At 38.2% G+C, this 19357-nt stretch overlaps 1 protein-coding gene across 5 annotated transcripts in view; it reads right to left on the bottom strand.

Moving 5' to 3' along the window:
• COL12A1 (collagen type XII alpha 1 chain) overlaps positions 1-19357 on the bottom strand; it is a 245105-nt gene that overhangs the window by 61843 nt on the left and 163905 nt on the right. For all 5 annotated transcript variants that reach the window (XM_040349963.1, XM_040349962.1, XM_040349966.1 and 2 more), the window contains 10 exons: positions 15348-15490; positions 12852-12981; positions 10999-11118; positions 10155-10301; positions 8084-8200; positions 7248-7394; positions 6529-6603; positions 5085-5224; positions 3984-4107; positions 2833-2976 (listed from right to left, as the gene is read on the bottom strand). In XM_040349963.1, the coding sequence (XP_040205897.1) occupies positions 2833-2976; positions 3984-4107; positions 5085-5224; positions 6529-6603; positions 7248-7394; positions 8084-8200; positions 10155-10301; positions 10999-11118; positions 12852-12981; positions 15348-15490 (1287 nt within the window). The remainder of the gene's footprint in view (positions 1-2832; positions 2977-3983; positions 4108-5084; positions 5225-6528; positions 6604-7247; positions 7395-8083; positions 8201-10154; positions 10302-10998; positions 11119-12851; positions 12982-15347; positions 15491-19357) is intronic.

A 19357-nucleotide genomic window follows, 5' to 3' on the forward strand; every position in this document is an offset into this window, starting at 1 on the left:
GCACTCGGGCTTTCACACTCGAGTGAATGGATCCACTCTTTCAGGGCGCTTTGCAGGCGCTATTTTTAGTGTTATAACATCTGCAAAGCACCTCAGTGTGAAAGGGGTCTTAGGCTACTTTCACACTGAGGAGCTTTGCAGGTGCTGCAGCGCTACAAAATAGCGCCTGCAAAGTGCCCTGAAATAGCCTCTTTTCTCACTCCAATGCGAAAGCCCAAGAGCTTTCACACTGGAGCGGTGCGCTGGCCGGATGCTCAAAAAAGTCCTGCTAGCTGCATTTTTGAGGCGCTGTAAGAACGGTGTACACACTGCTTCTAAAGCGCCCCTGCCCATTGAAATCAATGGGCAGTGCCACTGAACTGCCAGCAAAGCGTCACTGCTGCGAAAAATCGGCTGAGGCGGGTGGAAAATGATTGGCCAAACAATGATTACATCAAATCTAAAGCCCAAAAATTATAAAACTAGAGCTGGATTTAAACATTGTCTTGACCTGCTTATCTGTAAAACTGTCCAGAGAGCTGAATGAAAAAACTGAGCCAACTGACTTCTCCACATATTCTATGTGGATGGGGACCCCCCACCTGTCAGAATACACTGATCAGAGCTCATGTGCTAATCAAATGCTGACTTCTTAGCAGGACCGTTTGGCAGAAGTTGATTTTCTGTTGAACAGAGAGGACTACTCACAGGTCAAAATTCGATTCATCTATTGCCAGCATAAAGTGATTTTAAATGAAATATATATACTTTTTGGTGGAAAAAACATACAAGACTTACCTGAGTGATGGGTGACGTCACTCACCAACCCGCTCGGGGAAAAGAAGAAGCGCGCAGAGGAGGGTAGGCGGAGCTAGTCAATGGAATGACGCCGATCTGGCCAGTCACACTTTTTAAGAAGCATGGGGGGCGCCTGTCACACTCGGCTCCTTCATGCTGCGCTGCCAGACTGCTGAGCTCATTTTTTTTGCAGGTGCCGTGCCGCCGCCGGGGATATAGTGCAGGAGGTGGCCGCAGCGGAGCCATAGGAGGACAGGGTTTTACGAGCAGGGAGCTTTATTTTTTGACGCCCCCCCCCCCCCTATAGCGCGAAATGGCACATCCCATGTCTCAGGCTGCCAATGCCATACCGTGGTCCGTGGATGATACACACACTGTTCTGGCGGCTGCGGTAACTCGGCGGTGGTCAGTTTTCCGTCCTGTTCCCAGGCGCTGCCCCGCACACATCATTTACGGTAACCTGACTGCGAATTGTGACGGCCGCACGGCGCCCCTGTTGTCATGGCGCTCTGTGCGGTCGCACAACCCGCACACCGCAAAGGCCGGCCCTGCACATAGTTGTACCAAGTATACAGATCAGGAATTATGACTTGACTCTGACCTAGCCTGCTGCATGTCTGTTGACTTAAGCCAGAGACATCCAACAAACTAGCATTTTTGTAGGTGATCCTCCATTGTAGCTTAGATGTTTTCTTTAAATTAAATCTAGGAACAGTGCTAGTCCTTGATGATGCGCATACACCAAACTAAAATTTACCCCCTTGTTTTTAAGAATTTTATGAAAACCCATCTGGGAGTTATAAGTAGTTGCTCGGTCAATCAACTTATTGGCAATTACCCAAACTGAGAGCTTTGGGTCGATCTTGCTTTTAATAACCCAATTAGATGTGAAGAAATGAAAAGACTTAACCCTAACCAAGTCTATTCTGACACAAGCACTGTTACTAAAGCAGTGTTTTATCTAACTTATAATATTGACTCAATACACAATTAAAAATGCATATACTGTATATTTGTGACAGGAGAAGACTCCTAGGAAAATATGACACAGGTTTTGCATTTAGGGTAAATGCGACTTTCCAGACCGATGTTTCTGAGTAGAGAATCTGTGTATTTGGCTTTATCTGGATTTTGCAGCTCTGGATTGGAACATTCAATCCCGTGCCCGGGTTTTTCTAGACACCTGCAACCTGGCTGAGTACATAGGAATGCAGTGTTGTTATATACTCAGGTCTGAGGATAGCTCAGGGCTCCCAGTTTGGAGACCACTCCCAGTGGGGGAGTCTTATTGAGGGGGTCAGTGGGCCCAGCCAGAAGCCAAAAGACAGAGGGTCTCAGTTCCAGGAGTCAGGTTGGCTCCTATCAGGGTGTCAGGAGAACCCTGATCCATAGGCCAGAGATGGGCTGTGTAGCAGGGTGCTGTGACTAAAGGCTAAGAGAGCCAAGTATTTCAGGAGAGCTGGTCAACACATTTAGAGAGACTGGTAAGAGGTGCAGCATGGTACTGCAGTTGAAGCTGAGTGAGCTCATGAGCCAGGTGGCTGAAGCTGAAGAAGATCCCCCATGTGGAAACTTTATAATTAAAGTGGGCTACCAGGCCCTTAAATAGACTTTCTGTCTATTGTGGACTCACTGTATAAACACGTGTACCACGGAAGCTACCGCCTCATGTCATGTATTATATATATATATATATATACAGTATCTCACAAAAGTAAGTACACCCCTCATATTTTTGTAAATATTTTATTATATATTTTCATGTGACAACACTGAAGAAATGGCCCTTTGCTACAATGTAATGTAGTGAGTGTACTTCTTTTGTTTTTCCTAGAGTTTGCCACAGCTTTAAACTGGTATTTCTCCTATAAATATTAATTATGTGTGGACTGATACTATAAACTACATCCTGCAAGAGTGTGTTCAATCTTGTGATTGCGAGCCAGTTTAAATGTTCTTATAATTTACTGGGTCAAAGACACAATTCTGTTTAGAAAATAAACTGTTTTGTTTTAATTTTAGCAGCCAGAAAGTACATATGTGCTGCATGCTTACCAGAGTGTTGTATGTCCATGGCGTACTTTTTCACATCATCTTGAGATCTTCCATCAGTGACCACAACAAGCACCTTAGGAACAGACCGTCTCATTCCATTTTCCACAGTTATAACCTTTTCACGGACAAACTTAAGTGCTTTTCCTGTAAAAGGGCAAACAAATATTATATCATTATTATTGTCCTATTTGTGGATGTTATTTGTAACTCCTTAGACACAGCTCTATACATTAAGAAGACTGCAGTCCATGCAAATTCCATGTTGAATTTAATCATCTCTTAGTAATCATACCTTCTATGAGGACACAGGTTAGTTAAAGAGAAGCAACACTGTACATGAGCACCACAAACCAAAAGTGCTATTTAATTAATTGTTATTATTCAAAGCAAACTCACTCATCATCCATGTCTCCAAGCTTTTTTGGCTACACCTCTATGGATCACAGAAGTGCAGTTTGATCTGCACTCCTGTTGCCCATTTTTAGCCAACAGCAGGATAAAAATCATCACTCAGCTGGTCCAGGTTGGGGAAAGAATCTGACTTTACACTTGGAATCCACACAGATTCCTGGACCAGCGGCTGGCTGAGGTTCTCAGCTGCACTGCTGTAAGACTGAGCCAGCAACTTCCTCCCCTCCCCAGCCCAGTGCTCACTGGAGAGGCAGAGGACAGAGCAGAGGGGAGAACTGAGCGATCTGCATCTACCTAGGTGAGTATAAGGGTTTTATTTTGTTAATCTCATACTCCGCTTTAATATCTGATCAGGAGGATGTTTTAAATTCATAATGGGAAATTCATAATTTGAGTGCCAAAGTGTGAAAAAAAAAGATCCTCATCAAATCTATATAGCAAGCTAAAAGCCCAACAAAACTTTTGTTTAATCCAGATAGACTAGAGAATTGGTAAGAACTACTGTCAGATTTTAAAAACTGTGTTCTGTGTCCTGTTCCTTCTTACACAGATCACTTCAGAAGTTTGTCTAACTTTTAGTGCAGGTGCACTAAAAGTTAGACAAACTTTTGAAGTTGAGCCTCAAACAACAATAAAAACCTACCATTACATCTAACATTTAGGTTATGCCTGTTACACAGTGTTTCCAGCCCTCCAACCCCTGATAAAAAAAAAAATGAAACATGCTGTTTGTACAGTACCTGTCTTTGTGTTTCCTCCTTTGTAGCGGACATTAGCAAGAGCTCCCAGAGCTTGTGATTTTTCTGCATAAGTATTAAGCTTAAATTCAGTTTGGGCATCATCACTGAATTGCACGAAAGATACCTGTAGAAAAAAAAGGCATTCATTATTTTGCAGCATTTTTTAGTTAGGATTTTTAAACATACCTAGATAAAAACCAAGGCCCGGATTCACGTAGCACTTACGCCGATGTATCTTGAGATACGCCACATAAGTCTATCTATGCGCCGTCGTATCTATGCGCCTGACTCTGAAAGCAAGATACGCCTGAAACTAGGCTTTATCCGACCTTTATCATGGGCGCATATTTAAGATGGCCGCAAGGGGCGCTCCCAATGATTTAGGATTTGAATATGCAAATGAGTGAGATACGCCGATTCACAAACATACTTGCGCCCGGCGCATTAATATACAAGGTTTACGTAAGTCGTACGTCCGGCGTAAAGTTAAGACTCATAAAGCAGGTGTAAGTCAGCAGCATCAATGCAAATGGCTGCACCAGGGAACACAGCCGTCGTTTTTTACGTCGTTTACGTAGTACGTGAATAGGGCTGGGCGTAGGTTACGTTCAGGTCGTAGGCAGTGATTCAACGTATCTTAGGCGTTCGTTCCGACGTGATTCTGAGCATGCGCACTGGGATACATCCATGAGCCGGCGCATGCGCCGTTCGTTATTCGTATCTTGATGGCGCTCAGCCCTTCATTTACATGGGGTCACACCTCATTAGCATGGCTCACGCTCACTGCCACTTACAACGAGTTACGCCGAGGGAACCCATGGTAGATTTGGGAGCAAGTGCTTGGTGAATACTGTGCTCGCCGCTCTGCACTACTTCGGCGTAGCGTATATTCGATACGCTACGCCCGCATAACTATGCGCCGCTGTACGTGAATCCGGGCCCAAGAGTTTATATACTTTTGTTACATCATTATTAATTTATCCTTGGTTTATCCTAGGCTTGATAGAGGCACTATCCTGCCCTCTAGTGGGTACAATATTGGAACTTCCATCTGCTACTAAATATTACTTCTGTGCTGATTTATATTACTGTTATTCTCACCTGGATTCCAGCTGGATTGATGACATCAAATGCTCCAATGGTATTAAAAATGAACTGGCGTACTTTGTTGAAGTTATCATCGCCAATACTCCAGGAGCTGTCAATCAGAAAAACGATATCTGCTTTTGCACCTTTGCACACTAAAGAACAAAAAATAATGAACATTAGTAATCTTGTTATTCTTATCTATTGTTTTTTTGTTTTTTTTGATACATTGGCTAGAAAAATATTTATTTAACTTGAGAGACAACACAGTTAGAAAGAACTGAAATACTGTATATTAAATCCGAATTTATAAGAGAGCCCTTCCCAGAGCAAGAAAGAAAGCCACAAAAAAATAATGATACCAGTATGGGACTTTTCCACAAAACCAGTACCCAATAAGGGATTGCAGTAATACAACCATAAATAAAAATTAAGAAAAAATTAGAATTTTCCCCAATAGTTTTAAAAAAAAACATCCATTGACCTAACAATAGGATGGGGTTATCAAGAATAAGAGGTCTCAGTACAGGACAAAGAGTATATGATCTCTTAAACTATGTCAACACTTACTTAACAAACTGGTGAATATAGGATTATTTTCTTTATTTTAAATAAAGTTAGTTCCTCTACCTGATCACCCAGTGCAAGGCGGAAAACCCCTTCACTAGTTGTAGGTAAAGATCATCAATATACTAGAAAATGACTACCTATTCATAGCACCAATTTAGGGCATTATTGATTCAAAAGAGTTAAATCCCCACTGTGTTGGCATTTTAAAACAAGGGCACTGCTTTTAGGGCCTGCCTCTTGAAGCACCCACCCAATGCTAGGGCATGCCTGCTGGTATACCCATAGCAGCGGGTCTACGTGACTACTGCTATTAAGATACTAGTCATAATCATTGTTTTGCTAAGCTAACATAATTAAGAAGTGGTGAAGAATGGGTTTTATTTTTGTTCATAAAACTTAGTTGTGTGTGCTATAAAATTTCAGGGCATTCACAGTAATACTCAACAGGCTGTCTGCTTATATCACACTTGCCAAGTCCTATGTGTATTTACATACCTGTGTTCAATTGGCAGGGTCTTATAACAGAGCAAAGTGGGAAGCTATCCATGGAAACCAGCCAGAAAGAGTTGTGTGCACTCACCCATATAATCCCTGATTGGTTGCTATGAATGGCTGCCCATTGATCATTATTATATAAAAAATATATATATTAGCTATCTAACATCAATGTTTTTTTACACAGTGATTAAAGTCAAAGAAACACAATACATGTTATTAATACATGTCATTTAACAGTCTTGATGCCAACACAAACATGAAGAATGACTACTGTACATACAGTGTATATGCACATTTCATGTGGTGTAAAATCAGGCACAGGCTTATGTGTCCCAGTTTTTCTGATAATGTGTTGGGAGGTATGTGAGTAATAAAACAGAATAATACAAACCTTCACGTGCAGGAGGTATTGTGGGAGGTGGAGGAGGAGCAGGAGCTTCTGTAGGTGCCTCTGTTGGCTTTATCACTATATATATATATAAAAAATAAACACATGAATTAATAATGAGAAAGTGATGAAATTATGAAAAATACCAATACAAGTATAAACCAATGGCTGTTCTGTGCAATACCCAAACGACATACAGTACTTGTCACAAAGACAATTACAATGTAATGCACATGCTTACAATTTCACTTACTAAACTAAAACAGATGGAATAATCACAAATGTCATATTGCATTTTAAAACTATTTAAAACAAATTATAGCTTAAAACAGAAAACATGCATGCATCAAAGAGCTTTATGGCTCTAGTATGCAACAATGTGTATGTACACAGATATTAAGATCAATCTGTATTTTACATGCACATAAATGTACTGTAGGCAAGTTTCAGAAAAGAGGCCAATATGCAAGATTTTCTAAAAAGAGTACTCTGGAGCAGAACATTAGATCTTGGCATAGTACTGTAGTTTAGAGCTCTTAGCCCCAAGAACAAGGGGAAATTATAACATTGGAGCAATGGCACCAAAAATAACAACTCCTAAAGACTGATTGATCCACTCCAAAATTGAAAATATGAATAATATGAAATCTTCAAAGCACAATAAGAAAACAGCAAGGGAATAATCCATATTTTCTGATGGTTCAATTGAAATATTTACTTACATGTTCGTTCTTTGGTTGAAACCCCTCTTCCCTCAAGGTTCGGAGTTTGCACAAAAACTGTGACTGAGTAATCTGTGTCAGGGTTCAGTCCAGTGAAACAGTTTGATGACTCAGCGCCAGTCACTGTTATTTCTTGCCCACGTGATCCTGTATAAAAACATAAACCAAGATCAATGGATCTGCATTTAGTAATTAGTGTTAGGATTTAAGCTGAAATAAAACATGTTTATTACTTACCATAAACATAACTTAAGATAAAATCAAGTATAACAGTGCATGATGCAATTCTATAGTGTATTGATGTTCTAAAACCCCAGTGATTTTTTTTTTTTGTTAAAAGTACATATCTAGAGCTGATATTATCCAGAATATTAAACTTTAGACTGCTATCTAAAATTATTGCATTCCACCGAAACATTGTATTTGATATTTTAATAAATGAACCCCAATAAATGAACCCCAGCTCTAAAATGAGGAGAAGCTCTGCTGATTTTATTATCCAATCATGTGCAAGCTAAAATGCTGTTTTTAATTTTCCTTGTATGTCTCCCTCAGATCTACAGTGATTGCACTTCCAAGTGCACTTTGCACTTGTAGTGCAAAGTGTATTTACCTTTTGTAAATAACCCCCATGGTGCTCAGTGAGCTAGACCATAGAATCGCCAAGAGTGAGATATGACTGGATTAATATAACACACAGATACTAGGGAGGTAGAAATAGGATCTTGCTATAAATGAGCTAGGGAAAGCCAAGGGATATTGCTGCACTGAGAGACTACATAAGCATTGCTATTTATTCATACAATCAAAAACAAAGACTTAAACAAATAAAGTACCATCAACTGGATTCAGTTTGACTCTGTATGAAGTTGCAGCTCGATGAGGAGTCCATCTAACACAAAATGAGTCCCATGCAACCTGGTAGCTTGTCAGATCAGTCACATTCAAATACACTGCACAATTAAAGACATAAGAGTTCAGTTTGTTTATATATATATATATATATATATATATATATATATATATATATATATATGTACACATACACATTTTAACAATAAGCAATTATACATTTAAAGGAACACTACAGTCAAATTAGCTTTGAAATGCATATAGACTGCACAGCCTACCTACTTAATACTTTTGTTTTTCAATCATGCATTCCTGTACTTCACCAATCCACCCACTTCCTCTTGTTAGTAAACTGTTAAATCTAGTAAACTCTTCTTACTTGAGATTCAGAGATCTATTCCCAAACAAATTTACTGTAAGCTCCTTGCTGTCTCTCCCAGTCAGAAAACCCTCACTTAAAGTGTCAGCCTAAAGACAGTCACCAATAAACTCCATATCTGTGTGGGAGTTTTGAATCTGATTGTGGATGTAGCAAGCAAAGACAAGAGATGTTTCATGCCTCAGAAGCTTACATGGAGCTGTAACGTCCCCTTAGGGGGTGGCTCCTTGATGTTCTGAACTCACAGTATACCCTAATGCCGCGTACACACGACTGTTATTCATGTCATGGAAAAAAAAACGTTTTTCTCAAAGTGATTCCTCTCAAGACTGCCTTGCACACACACGTTTGTGAAAAAAAATGCTCCAGCAAAGTGCAGTGACGTATAACACGTACAACGGCACTATAAAGGGGAAGTTCCATTCGAATGGCGCCACCCATTGGGCTGCTTTTGCTGATTTTGTGTTACCGTGTGTTAGTAAAAATTTGGTGAGAGACGATTCGCGCTTTTCAGTCTTCGTGCTTTTCAGTCTGTTACAGCGTGACGAATGTGCTATCTCCATTACAAATGCTAGTTTTACCAGAACGAGTGCTCCCGTCTCATAACTTGCATCTGAGCATGTGTGTTTTTTACCCCCCTCGTTAAAGCCTACACACGACTGTTTTTCACGACGTAAAAACGGCATAAGTCTGCCATGTTGAATAATGATGGCAGGTGTTATTCTACCAGGAAAGACAGAGGACATCTAGTGGCAAAAAAAGTAAAAGCACCAGAGAAGAGGAGAGTATTGCAGTCAGATCTGCAGCCAGAGCTACTTTTTGGTTTTGGCTGCTGTGTGACTATCTACAAAAAGTTGGGATTGGGAGAGTATTTAGAATATGTTGGGCTTTAAGCTAAACTGTGGGCTTTCTGACTTTGGCACAGTTGCACTGTTTTCTAGATTCACTTCCCTCATTACTTATGATCTGGAACTGTTCTTTAAGTGAATTATCTTGTAATAACTTGCTGAAGCATAAATGTTTTGGTTTTCAAACTATCTTACTTGTTCACCAATCACCCACCTGACAGTTAACAACATGTATCAGCATAACAGGATGATGCCAACACAGCTCCCATCAAAAGAACAGATAAAATATATCCCTTATTGACACTAACAACCAGCTAATAAGCCTCCCACACAATGGACATTTCCAGGGGTTCTAAATCAAAAGTAGGAATGTAATCCTGTTTGCCACATATCTCCCAAAATTTATGGTGTTATAGAGCACGGAAAAACTGAAACATTGAATGAAAACACGGCTGCTTAAGTATACAAATTCTCAATAAAAGTACATTTTGGAAAAAATGCTTTTACTAAAATGCAATGTGTCCCTAGTTACAAATGGAAAATAAAAACACATAGTAACCATATTCATAGTATGGCAATCAAGAGCCTATGCAAAGAGCAGAAAGTTGGTGAGTAACATGAAGCAGTGGTTAGTTTTTCTGTACAGTATGCCCAATTTCACTGCAAGATTATAATGTTAAGTATGTATAAATTATTAAAAAGCATAAAAAAAGTTTGATACGTGTATTGAAAAGGTACGTTTGCATGAAGCTAATTCTATAAGAAAAACTGCAGTACAGGTAGCACACAAGATCAGAAGTAATCAGACTGTGGGCAGAGCTTACTTACATGTCGTTCCAGGCCCTGAGAGTGGTCCGCTTAGTCCAGTGTCATACTGAGCATATACCTTGACATCGTAGGTGGTTCCAGGATTCAAGTTTTGCAGCGTGTAGGAATTCACATCACCAACAAAAGCTTCTACGGATTCATCAGCATCTTTATATAATAACAACATAAAAATTGATATTCTGTAGGTGTTCAGTAAATGTATTTTTACAATATATGTAGAGCTTTATGTAGATCGGCAGAATATTTAATGCTGCCATTCTAAATAATACACCTTTGTTATGAAAGCTGTCTTTTGCTTAGTCGGCAGATCTTTAAAACATTTTTATAAGACTACTATGCTAATTACAATGGCAAATTCTAAGAACTAGGGAGACTAACAGTACAATAAAAGGGTAAAAGGGTGAAATATTTAAGCGGACCTTCTCTCAAAATTATATATATATATAATATATAATTATATATATATATATATATATACTGTATATATATATATATATATATATATATATATATATATATATATATATATATATGCATCACTGTCCCCCACCCCAGTCTCCAGCCCAAATTCTACATGTGCAGGATTTGACCAAGCATGCACAAAGGCAGGTAACGCATAGCTGACAAAACGTCCTTAGAATATCTGTAAATGTGCCATAATGGCGGCAAGGGGGGTGGAGACACAATAAACAGTGGCTGAAGTTATGCTTTAAATCTGTACCACCTTGACCCTTGAGTTTGTTATTAGATATTTAGATTTTTCGATGTTAATCTTTACACTTATTAATCAAACTGAAATCGGTTTTGGTGTGAATCGATTAAAGGTATGACAATGTTTACTAACCATGTGGTTGGTACACAAGCTTGTATCCAAGAACTGGAGAGGTAGCTCTATCCCAAGATACCCTGAATCTGGTATACCATTCATCAGAAATTTGCAAGTTCCTTGGTGCAAGCAGACCCACTAAAAATAGAAAAATGCATTATAATCAAGTATTTTATAACATGACACATTACAGGTATAATATTCATTCAGAAGCCATTGGTGTTAGAGACAAACTATGATAAATGCTGACAGGCCATGAAATTAGGTGTGGTAAAATCCACACTGAAAGGCAGTGCTTATACTCTTGGCTATTTAAAATTATCTATATAAAAATATATAGCTTTGTCATAGCGTTGTCATGTGGGGCAAAGGGTGTAAACTTTGGAACTGTACATTAAAGTGGTTGTAAACCCTCACATATACCCAGTTAAGTGACTGGACTCAGATGATACACAGAGATTAAACAAATCCTTGTACATAAGTTGTATCTGTTTATCTGAGGTCTTCAATACAGTCATTCAAAGTCCATCATTTATAAAGCTTGTGTGAGCTGTCAGAAAGAAATGGAATGAAGAGCTAAAGTTACATTCTGCAGAGCTCAGTGAGGAGAGCTCTGAGAGCTGATCGGAGGGAAGAGAAACACCCTTATTTACACAGCACACATGAACAGAGCTGGGGCTCTCAACCACAAGCTGTGTGATGGAAATGCTTTCCTTATCACCTTTTTTCTCCTTGTGCTAGGAAAACTTGTCATAAGTGACTAATGCAGATAGCAGAGGAATGGGGCAGCAGATAGAAATTACACTTAGGGTTTGATTTACTAAAATTGAAGAGTGCAAAATCTGGTGCAGAGCTGAACAAGCTGAAGTTAGAAAACAATAGGTTACCAAGCACAGCTGCACAAGTTTTTGCACTACCCAGTTTTAGTAAATAAACCCCTTAGTTTTCTGAATTAAGACATGTACACACTATAGAGGGATAGGCTTTATTCATATTATATGTCTGAGGTTTACAAACACTTTAAGGCAGAACATGATCATAGATTAAAAGAGCTTAGCCTTCTTATAAAGAAATAGAAAATGCTATAGACAATGACAAAGCTATGACCCATAGTTTTAATTTCAGTTTTAATAATGTTACTGTCTACAGGGCATTTTAGATCATTTCTTGTTTGTACAGCATAAATATTATGTTTGCAGAAACTCCAGGTAGCACGTGTTGTCAACATAGAGAATATCCACTGGTTGGATTGAATTGTGAAACCCATTGGCTTGGACCACCACATGTTTCTAGTTCAAAGCTAAAGGTTTCATAAAATAATCTTTATCCATGATCTACTGTAAACATTTAATGCAGGGGACCCTGATCTTTCAAACACAGGGCCACTTTGTTGTCTTTCAGACCTTAGTTGGGTCAGACTGTGTCCATTTTCTGGAACTACAGCTAATCAGGCCAAACACCATCTCATGATAGAATTAAAACTTCCTGATCAGCTGCAGTGTCAAGATGTCTGATAGTTTACACAATACAGTGAGTGAATTCTTTCTCAGAACTTCGAGACTACAGCATTTTCAGTGACTGCAGTTGTCATTCCCTAGATTCAGTGTGGTGGCCTTTTTGGATTCTAGGTTGGCCCTGGCCAACTCAGTAAACAATGTTCTACATTACCTAACAATCACATTGAAATCCCGGAATTGCCGGGTCTCTGTCTTGCCCCTTTCATTCATTGGATTATATATTTTTTTTAAACATGGATGCTTAGTATCTTAAACATTAGCTTTAATATTTGTACCTATAGTGAATGCAAAAGAGCAATATTATTGACTGCCAGTGTGCTTTATTACCTGTCCATATGAAAGTAAATAATTTACCTGTCCTTCCATTTCCTGTTAATTGTCCTCCATCACCATCTCCATAGACTGCAACCACAGTGATTTTATATGGAGTGTCTGGCAACAATGGCTGCAGGACCACATTGTTCCTCCGACCAGGGACAGTTGTCTGAAAGTACAGAATAAGAAGAGTTAATATATATTTTATTTAGTGCGCAACACTTGTATACTAACCTTTTGTATTATACATTCCACACAACAAGCCAAAAGAAAACAAGGGTCCAAAAGGCTGTATAATGTATTTTGAGAAGTGTTACTGTGTAATACTAGTGTTTTTGTATTACTTTTCTTGGCTAGGTAACTCATCAACTTTGGTCTGATGGTATACAGGGTCGTTGTGTATTGCTTCCACATAGCGTATGGCATTTTATCTCACAAGGTCACTATATGCACCGTAAAGCAGACATAATGTGTGTACATCTGTTTTATAAAATGAACCCCAAATACAAGGACATTTCAAAAGAAAGCATTTGTAACAAAATCAGTAACATATGGATGAAAGTGTCTGGTTTGAATGTATGTCAGAAAGTAATATACAATGTCTGCAGTGAAAATTGTGCTACATTTTTAGGACAACAGAGTATGAATGGTGCTTTGAGGTATACTGTAAATGTATATTTAGCTTTAGATATTATAATTATATTGAAATGTAGGAACGAATTGAAACATCACAGCCAAAAATGTTAGCAGCTGGAAATAAGACATTTAAATTCTTGCAACGGCCAACTTTAAAGCACAGAGTCCAACTTGATGGTTGATGAGCATCTCAAGTTGAATGCACCTCACAGGCACAATAACTTTTAATACGTTTTATGTTATACCAACAGTTCAGCTATTCTCACAACATGGTCACAATGTATATGCAATAATCTTGAGGACTACATGAAACATTCATGTTTTCATTTTCAAGTCCTCTAAAAGCTTTATTCAGAATGCAGATTTTTTTAGGGAGAACAGAATGATAACTAGTTAGAAGTACATTAGGTGAAAACTTTTTTTTTTGGGGTGGAAGTTGGGTAGACTATAAAAAGGTCAAAACCCCTGTCAGTTTTTTATGAGCTGTGTATGTCCTGTTGGGGAAATTACTCTTAACTTTCTGTCCCTGAAACAACAGTAATAAAAGGAAATCTCATCTAGGTGGGGGTAAATATTCTCTTAGGAAAATTTACCAAATAGGTGTGCCCTAAGGAAGCATACCTTACATTTCCTGTTCTAGTGACAACCATTACATTTTGGATTTCCTATTTTTTTCTGTCCCGATGACAATGGTCACCAGAAAAAATAGAGAGCATGAATGTCAGTGTGGAAAGCAACAAAAGTACCAAGCCTTTCGAATTTAGATATACTTTAGGTCAATCCAAATGTTTTTTCTATGACTAGATGGTGTAACCTATGACAGGGTTAATGAATACAATATGAATGCATTACTTAATAGACATGTGCATTCGTTTTCATCCGAATGCATTTTCGTCCGAATCTCAGGTATTTTCGTTATCGTTTTAACAAACGATAACGAAAGCACAGAAAACGAAAAACGAAAGATCCGACATAAACAAATGCTTTATTTTCGTTTTTCGTTGCGTTCGAATGTGCCTAACCTTAACTCTATTAGTCCAAAATTATTCTACATAAAGAGAAAAGATTGGACATAGAGAGAAAATATTCGACATTATAGAGACATGAAGAAGAGTCGACATAGAGAGAAAAGATTTGACATAGAGAGAAAAGATTTGACATAGAGAGAAAAGATTCGACATAGAGAGATATGAATATTCGACATAGAGAGACATGAAGATTCGACATAGAGAGACATGAAGATTCGACATAGAGAGACATGAAGATTCGACATAGAGAGACATGAAGATTCGACATAGAGAGACAAGATTCGACATAGAGAGACATGAAGATTCGACATAGAGAGACATGAAGATTTGACATAGAGAGACATGAAGATTCGACATAGAGAGACATGAAGATTCGACATAGAGAGACATGAAGATTCGACATAGAGAGACATGAAGATTCGACATAGAGAGACATGAAGATTCGACATAGAGAGACATGAAGATTCGACATAGAGAGACATGAAGAGTCAATTTTTAAAGATTCTGTTGAATCTTCTTTTTTTTTTCTTAGAACATTCGACAGACACCATAAGCCTTTAATGACAGATTCGACCTTAATTTGGATTTTCGGACGAATGCTTTTTTTTTTACGAAAAACAAAATAAATAAAAAAACGAATTTCGGAGTAACGAAATAAATTTATTTTTTGGACGAAAACGAAATTACGAAAAAAAAATATTTCAGTGTGCACATATCTATTACTTAAGACAGATCCACACTTTAAACAGTTGCTGAATGCTTTACTGACAGCCAAGATCTTAGTGGCCAGTTCTACATGACATAGTAACTAAACCTACAATCACATATCAAAATAAATATACGTTTTGTTTGAGCCATTAAGGAAACTTACATATTCATCAATGGGATCACCAACAGTTGGAGAATAGATGATTCTGTACTGCTGAACTGGACCGTCAGCATGGTCCCAGCTTACTGAAAGGCTGTTAGTTGTCTCTCCAAAAACTCTAATGTTCTTTGGCCCACTGCGAGGTACTGGAAAAAAATAATTATAAAACCATTATCATTCCAGATAATATGCTTGATTTCTACTTTAACAGCAACATCATAACATTTATGATGAATATGTGAGCACAGTAAACTCAGAAATTTCCAACCACACTCCTGGTGCAGTATATTTATAATATCTCAACAGTACATTGCTGCCAGCTAGGACATACTAACAGATTATTAAAAAATAAACCTACCGCAGCATGAACAAAATGTGGAAAAAGGGATACCACAGGTATTTGGAAAGGTTTTAGTTGCTGGAGGGAATTGCAAAACAGTCAGCAGTCAGAAAAAGCAGAGGAAAGTTCTATTATAACACAGAATTGAACTTTCCATTCTGAATTCCTTAGAACACTATAGAACAGTGACATCCACCAAAAATATATTAGGCTACTTGTTTAGATAATAATAATAATAATAATAATAATAATAATATCATTGATTTTGGTATAGCCAATATAGACATCAATAAAATAATTATCAGTTTAACCATGGTAGAAGTGTGAAGTGTGTCTGCACTATGGTAATTTGCCCTAGGAAAAAAAAGATCTTCAACCTTGGTATGCAAAAAGCAGTAAATATAATTTCAAGCAGCACCACAGCTATGGTAAAGCTACTCGACTAGGTTTTACTCCTTTAAAGTATAGCCCTTAGTTATGCAGATGTGCTGAAGTGTCAATTTTGCCAAATTGTAGGCACCAATAAATATTGACATAGACTAGTGGTCTCCAAACTGCGGCCAGGGGTCGGATGTGGCCCTTTGCTTGCTTTTATCCAGGCCCTTGAAACACTATTCCTCCCACTGAAACAAGACACTATTCTGCCATCTGACACCAAAAATGATGTACCATTTCTCCCACTGATACCAATGATGGGACACTATTCCCCCCAATATCAAATGTGGAGATGTTTACTCCCACTGATGCCAGGAAAATGTACACTCCCGCTGGCTGCAGTCCGGCCCTCCTAAAGTTTGAAGGACAATAAACCAGCCCTTTGTTTAAACATTTTGGAGACCCCTGGCATTGACCTTCAGGTAGTCCTGAGAGTCCCAAAACCTAAAGGAGCTATACTAAGCCAATTCTGACACCTCCAAGCAAAAGTTGTCAAAAGATGACTTGCCCCATTCTACACCCTGAATCTCCCTATTATCTTGAAGAAGCCAGAGCAATGAAATATGTTTACAGATTTTTATGGCTTAATGCCTTATTTTGACTAAATGCTTTGAGTGGATTGCAGTTTTGGAAAGTCTCAGATGACAAATCCAAATGTATTGGAAAACATATAAGCAACTGTTAAAATAACTGCGTCTTAAAGTGGTTGTAAACCCTTACAGACCACTTTTACCAACATGTAAGCCTAGATTAAGGCTTACCTGTAGGTGCAAGAAATATCTCCTAAACCTACACGGTTTAGGACATATTTGCAAAAGAGACAGGCACTGATGTCTACGGCGCATGCGGAGCCACGATACCCGGAAGTCACTCTGGGAGAGATGGCGGCGACAGAGGAGGGGAAAGAGGACCGCTGCGGGGGCTTCGATCTCAGGTAAGTAATTCACAATTAGCTATTATGCTATGCATACTAGCTCATTATGCCTTTGTCTTGCAGGGTGTATTTTTTTTTCAGAGGGTTTACTTCCTCTTTAATATAGTTACAGTTATAGTTTTCTATCATTCAAATTGTATTTCACTTAAATAACATGCCAGCATTTTATATTCAGTATATGCCTAAAATCTTACAACAAGCACTGCTCAATGTAAAACTTTAAAGGAGATTGACATTTTTTATAAAAGCAAAACTAAAGTGACACATTTGCACTAATGGAAGCTTTTGCATCTCAAGGAGATTGCTACTGGTATACTGCAAATAAACTGCTGCCATAGGTTAGTCTTAAAGGGGATGTAAACCCCCCAAAAAAAATTATTTTTTTGCTGTCACAATGTAAAGTATAAAATTTTCTATCATCTGTGCTCAGTCTTGCCACAAAGAGTTAATCCAGCTCTGAGCAATCCTCTTTTCATTTTTCAGTGAGATAAACAGACAAACAGGAGAAAAATGTTGTCCATTCTTCCCCCTTGCTGTGAACGACAGGTTATTTACATATCTCATGCACTAACCTGAGACAGACATTATTTTTTAATTCCCACGCTGCTTTTTTGAAGTCATGCGGTTCATTTCCTGGATTTTGACTGGATGTTAGTGATCATAGCAGAATTTAGTGTAAGGAATACACAGGAGAAAATGCATGTTGACAAGGGGAGTGTAGAGGTGGGGGGGGGAGTCTACTGACATCACGACTCCACCCACCGAGCTCCAGGCAACAGACCCACCCACAGAATCTGCAGTTTTTTAATCCTTATAACAGACAGAGGGGAGACATTTGACAGGTAAGGATTACATGCGGGAGGCATCTATATCCTTATAGATCAGCACTATGGCAGTAGTTTAGAAAGGATGAGAGGGGGTTTACATCCACTTTAAAATGTTTAACAGGTTTTTCCCCACATCAATATTCCCAAAGACTAGAATTTCTAGGGCTCTGGTGTAAAACTGCAGTTGGGTCCCCAAGAGTACAATGAATCAATGATGCAATAAAATTATGTATCATTGCTTAACAAGTTGAGTCCGTAAGAAGAATCCTCAAAACTGCATTTCTGTCTTTTGCAAAATTAATGAAAGTACAACAGCTTTACACAGTTTGAATAATCATTGGGAACATGAGGAATAGCTATGATCTGAATTGTTTTGTTTCAAATAAACTGAACCCAAACATATATAGCTAGTACATATAAGAAACTGATAAGAAGGCGCTACAAATATGGCACATTGAAGCTTTTTTTTTTTTTTCTTGTGAGATATCTTCTTATGAACGTCTGTGGTTGTTTGTGGAGCAGGGTTATATGTTTTGGTAATTGTTTTTTTTTTTTTTATCAAGAATATATGATTGATTTATCAAATAGGCAGTTTCATTTTGCAAGGGAATTTTCCCCAGAGTTAAGTGGATGTGGTACAATTTCACTTTGCAAAGAATATCCAGTCAGTGCAATAATAATAAGAAAAAATCAGCATTTGTCCTTGCACATTATTGAATGGATGGAAGTCATCAGGGTTTCAACTTATTCACTGAGCTCTGGGAAAAATACCTTTGCAAAGTGCAACTTTCCTTACAAAGTGAACAGCCTATTTGCCTTTAGTAAATCAACCCCTCTGTGTTGCTCCTACAATGCAGGTGTGAGTAGAAGCAGCTTATGATTATAAGGCTTGTCACAATCAGGTTTTCCTTTTTTTCAAAGCAATAAATCATGGCTCAGCAACGATACATGACATTCATCGATTGGCTTGTGGGCACATAGGCAGCAAAAGTAGCCCAAAACTAAGAGCTGGAGTGCATAATGCGCTCTCCTTGTTCCTAAACAAAATATATATATATATATATATATATATCTATATATAGATAGATAGATATAGATATCTATATATATATAGATATATCTATATAGATAGATAGATGGATCGATAGATATATACATTGTATGCATATAAAGGTAAGTAAGTGCAAAATATTATCATTCCAAGGAGTTTTATTTTCATTTCCAAAACAACCCTTCATCATTCTGTTAAATCTAAGGTTTCTGGTTTTTTTTGGAAACTTAACAATTAGTACATAGGATTAGGGATGAGCTTTATGTTTGGGTCGAACATGAGTTCGACTCAAACATTGGCTGTTCGCCCGTTCGCCGAACAGCAAACAATTTGGGGTGTTCGCTGCAAATTCGAAAAAGCCAGGGAACAACCATTACAAGTCCATGGGAGAAATCTTAAGTGCTAATTTTTAAGGTTAATTTGCAA

The sequence above is a fragment of the Rana temporaria genome, chromosome 4 (genome assembly GCF_905171775.1).
Source record: "Rana temporaria chromosome 4, aRanTem1.1, whole genome shotgun sequence".
In the NCBI taxonomy this organism is placed as follows: domain Eukaryota; kingdom Metazoa; phylum Chordata; class Amphibia; order Anura; family Ranidae; genus Rana; species Rana temporaria.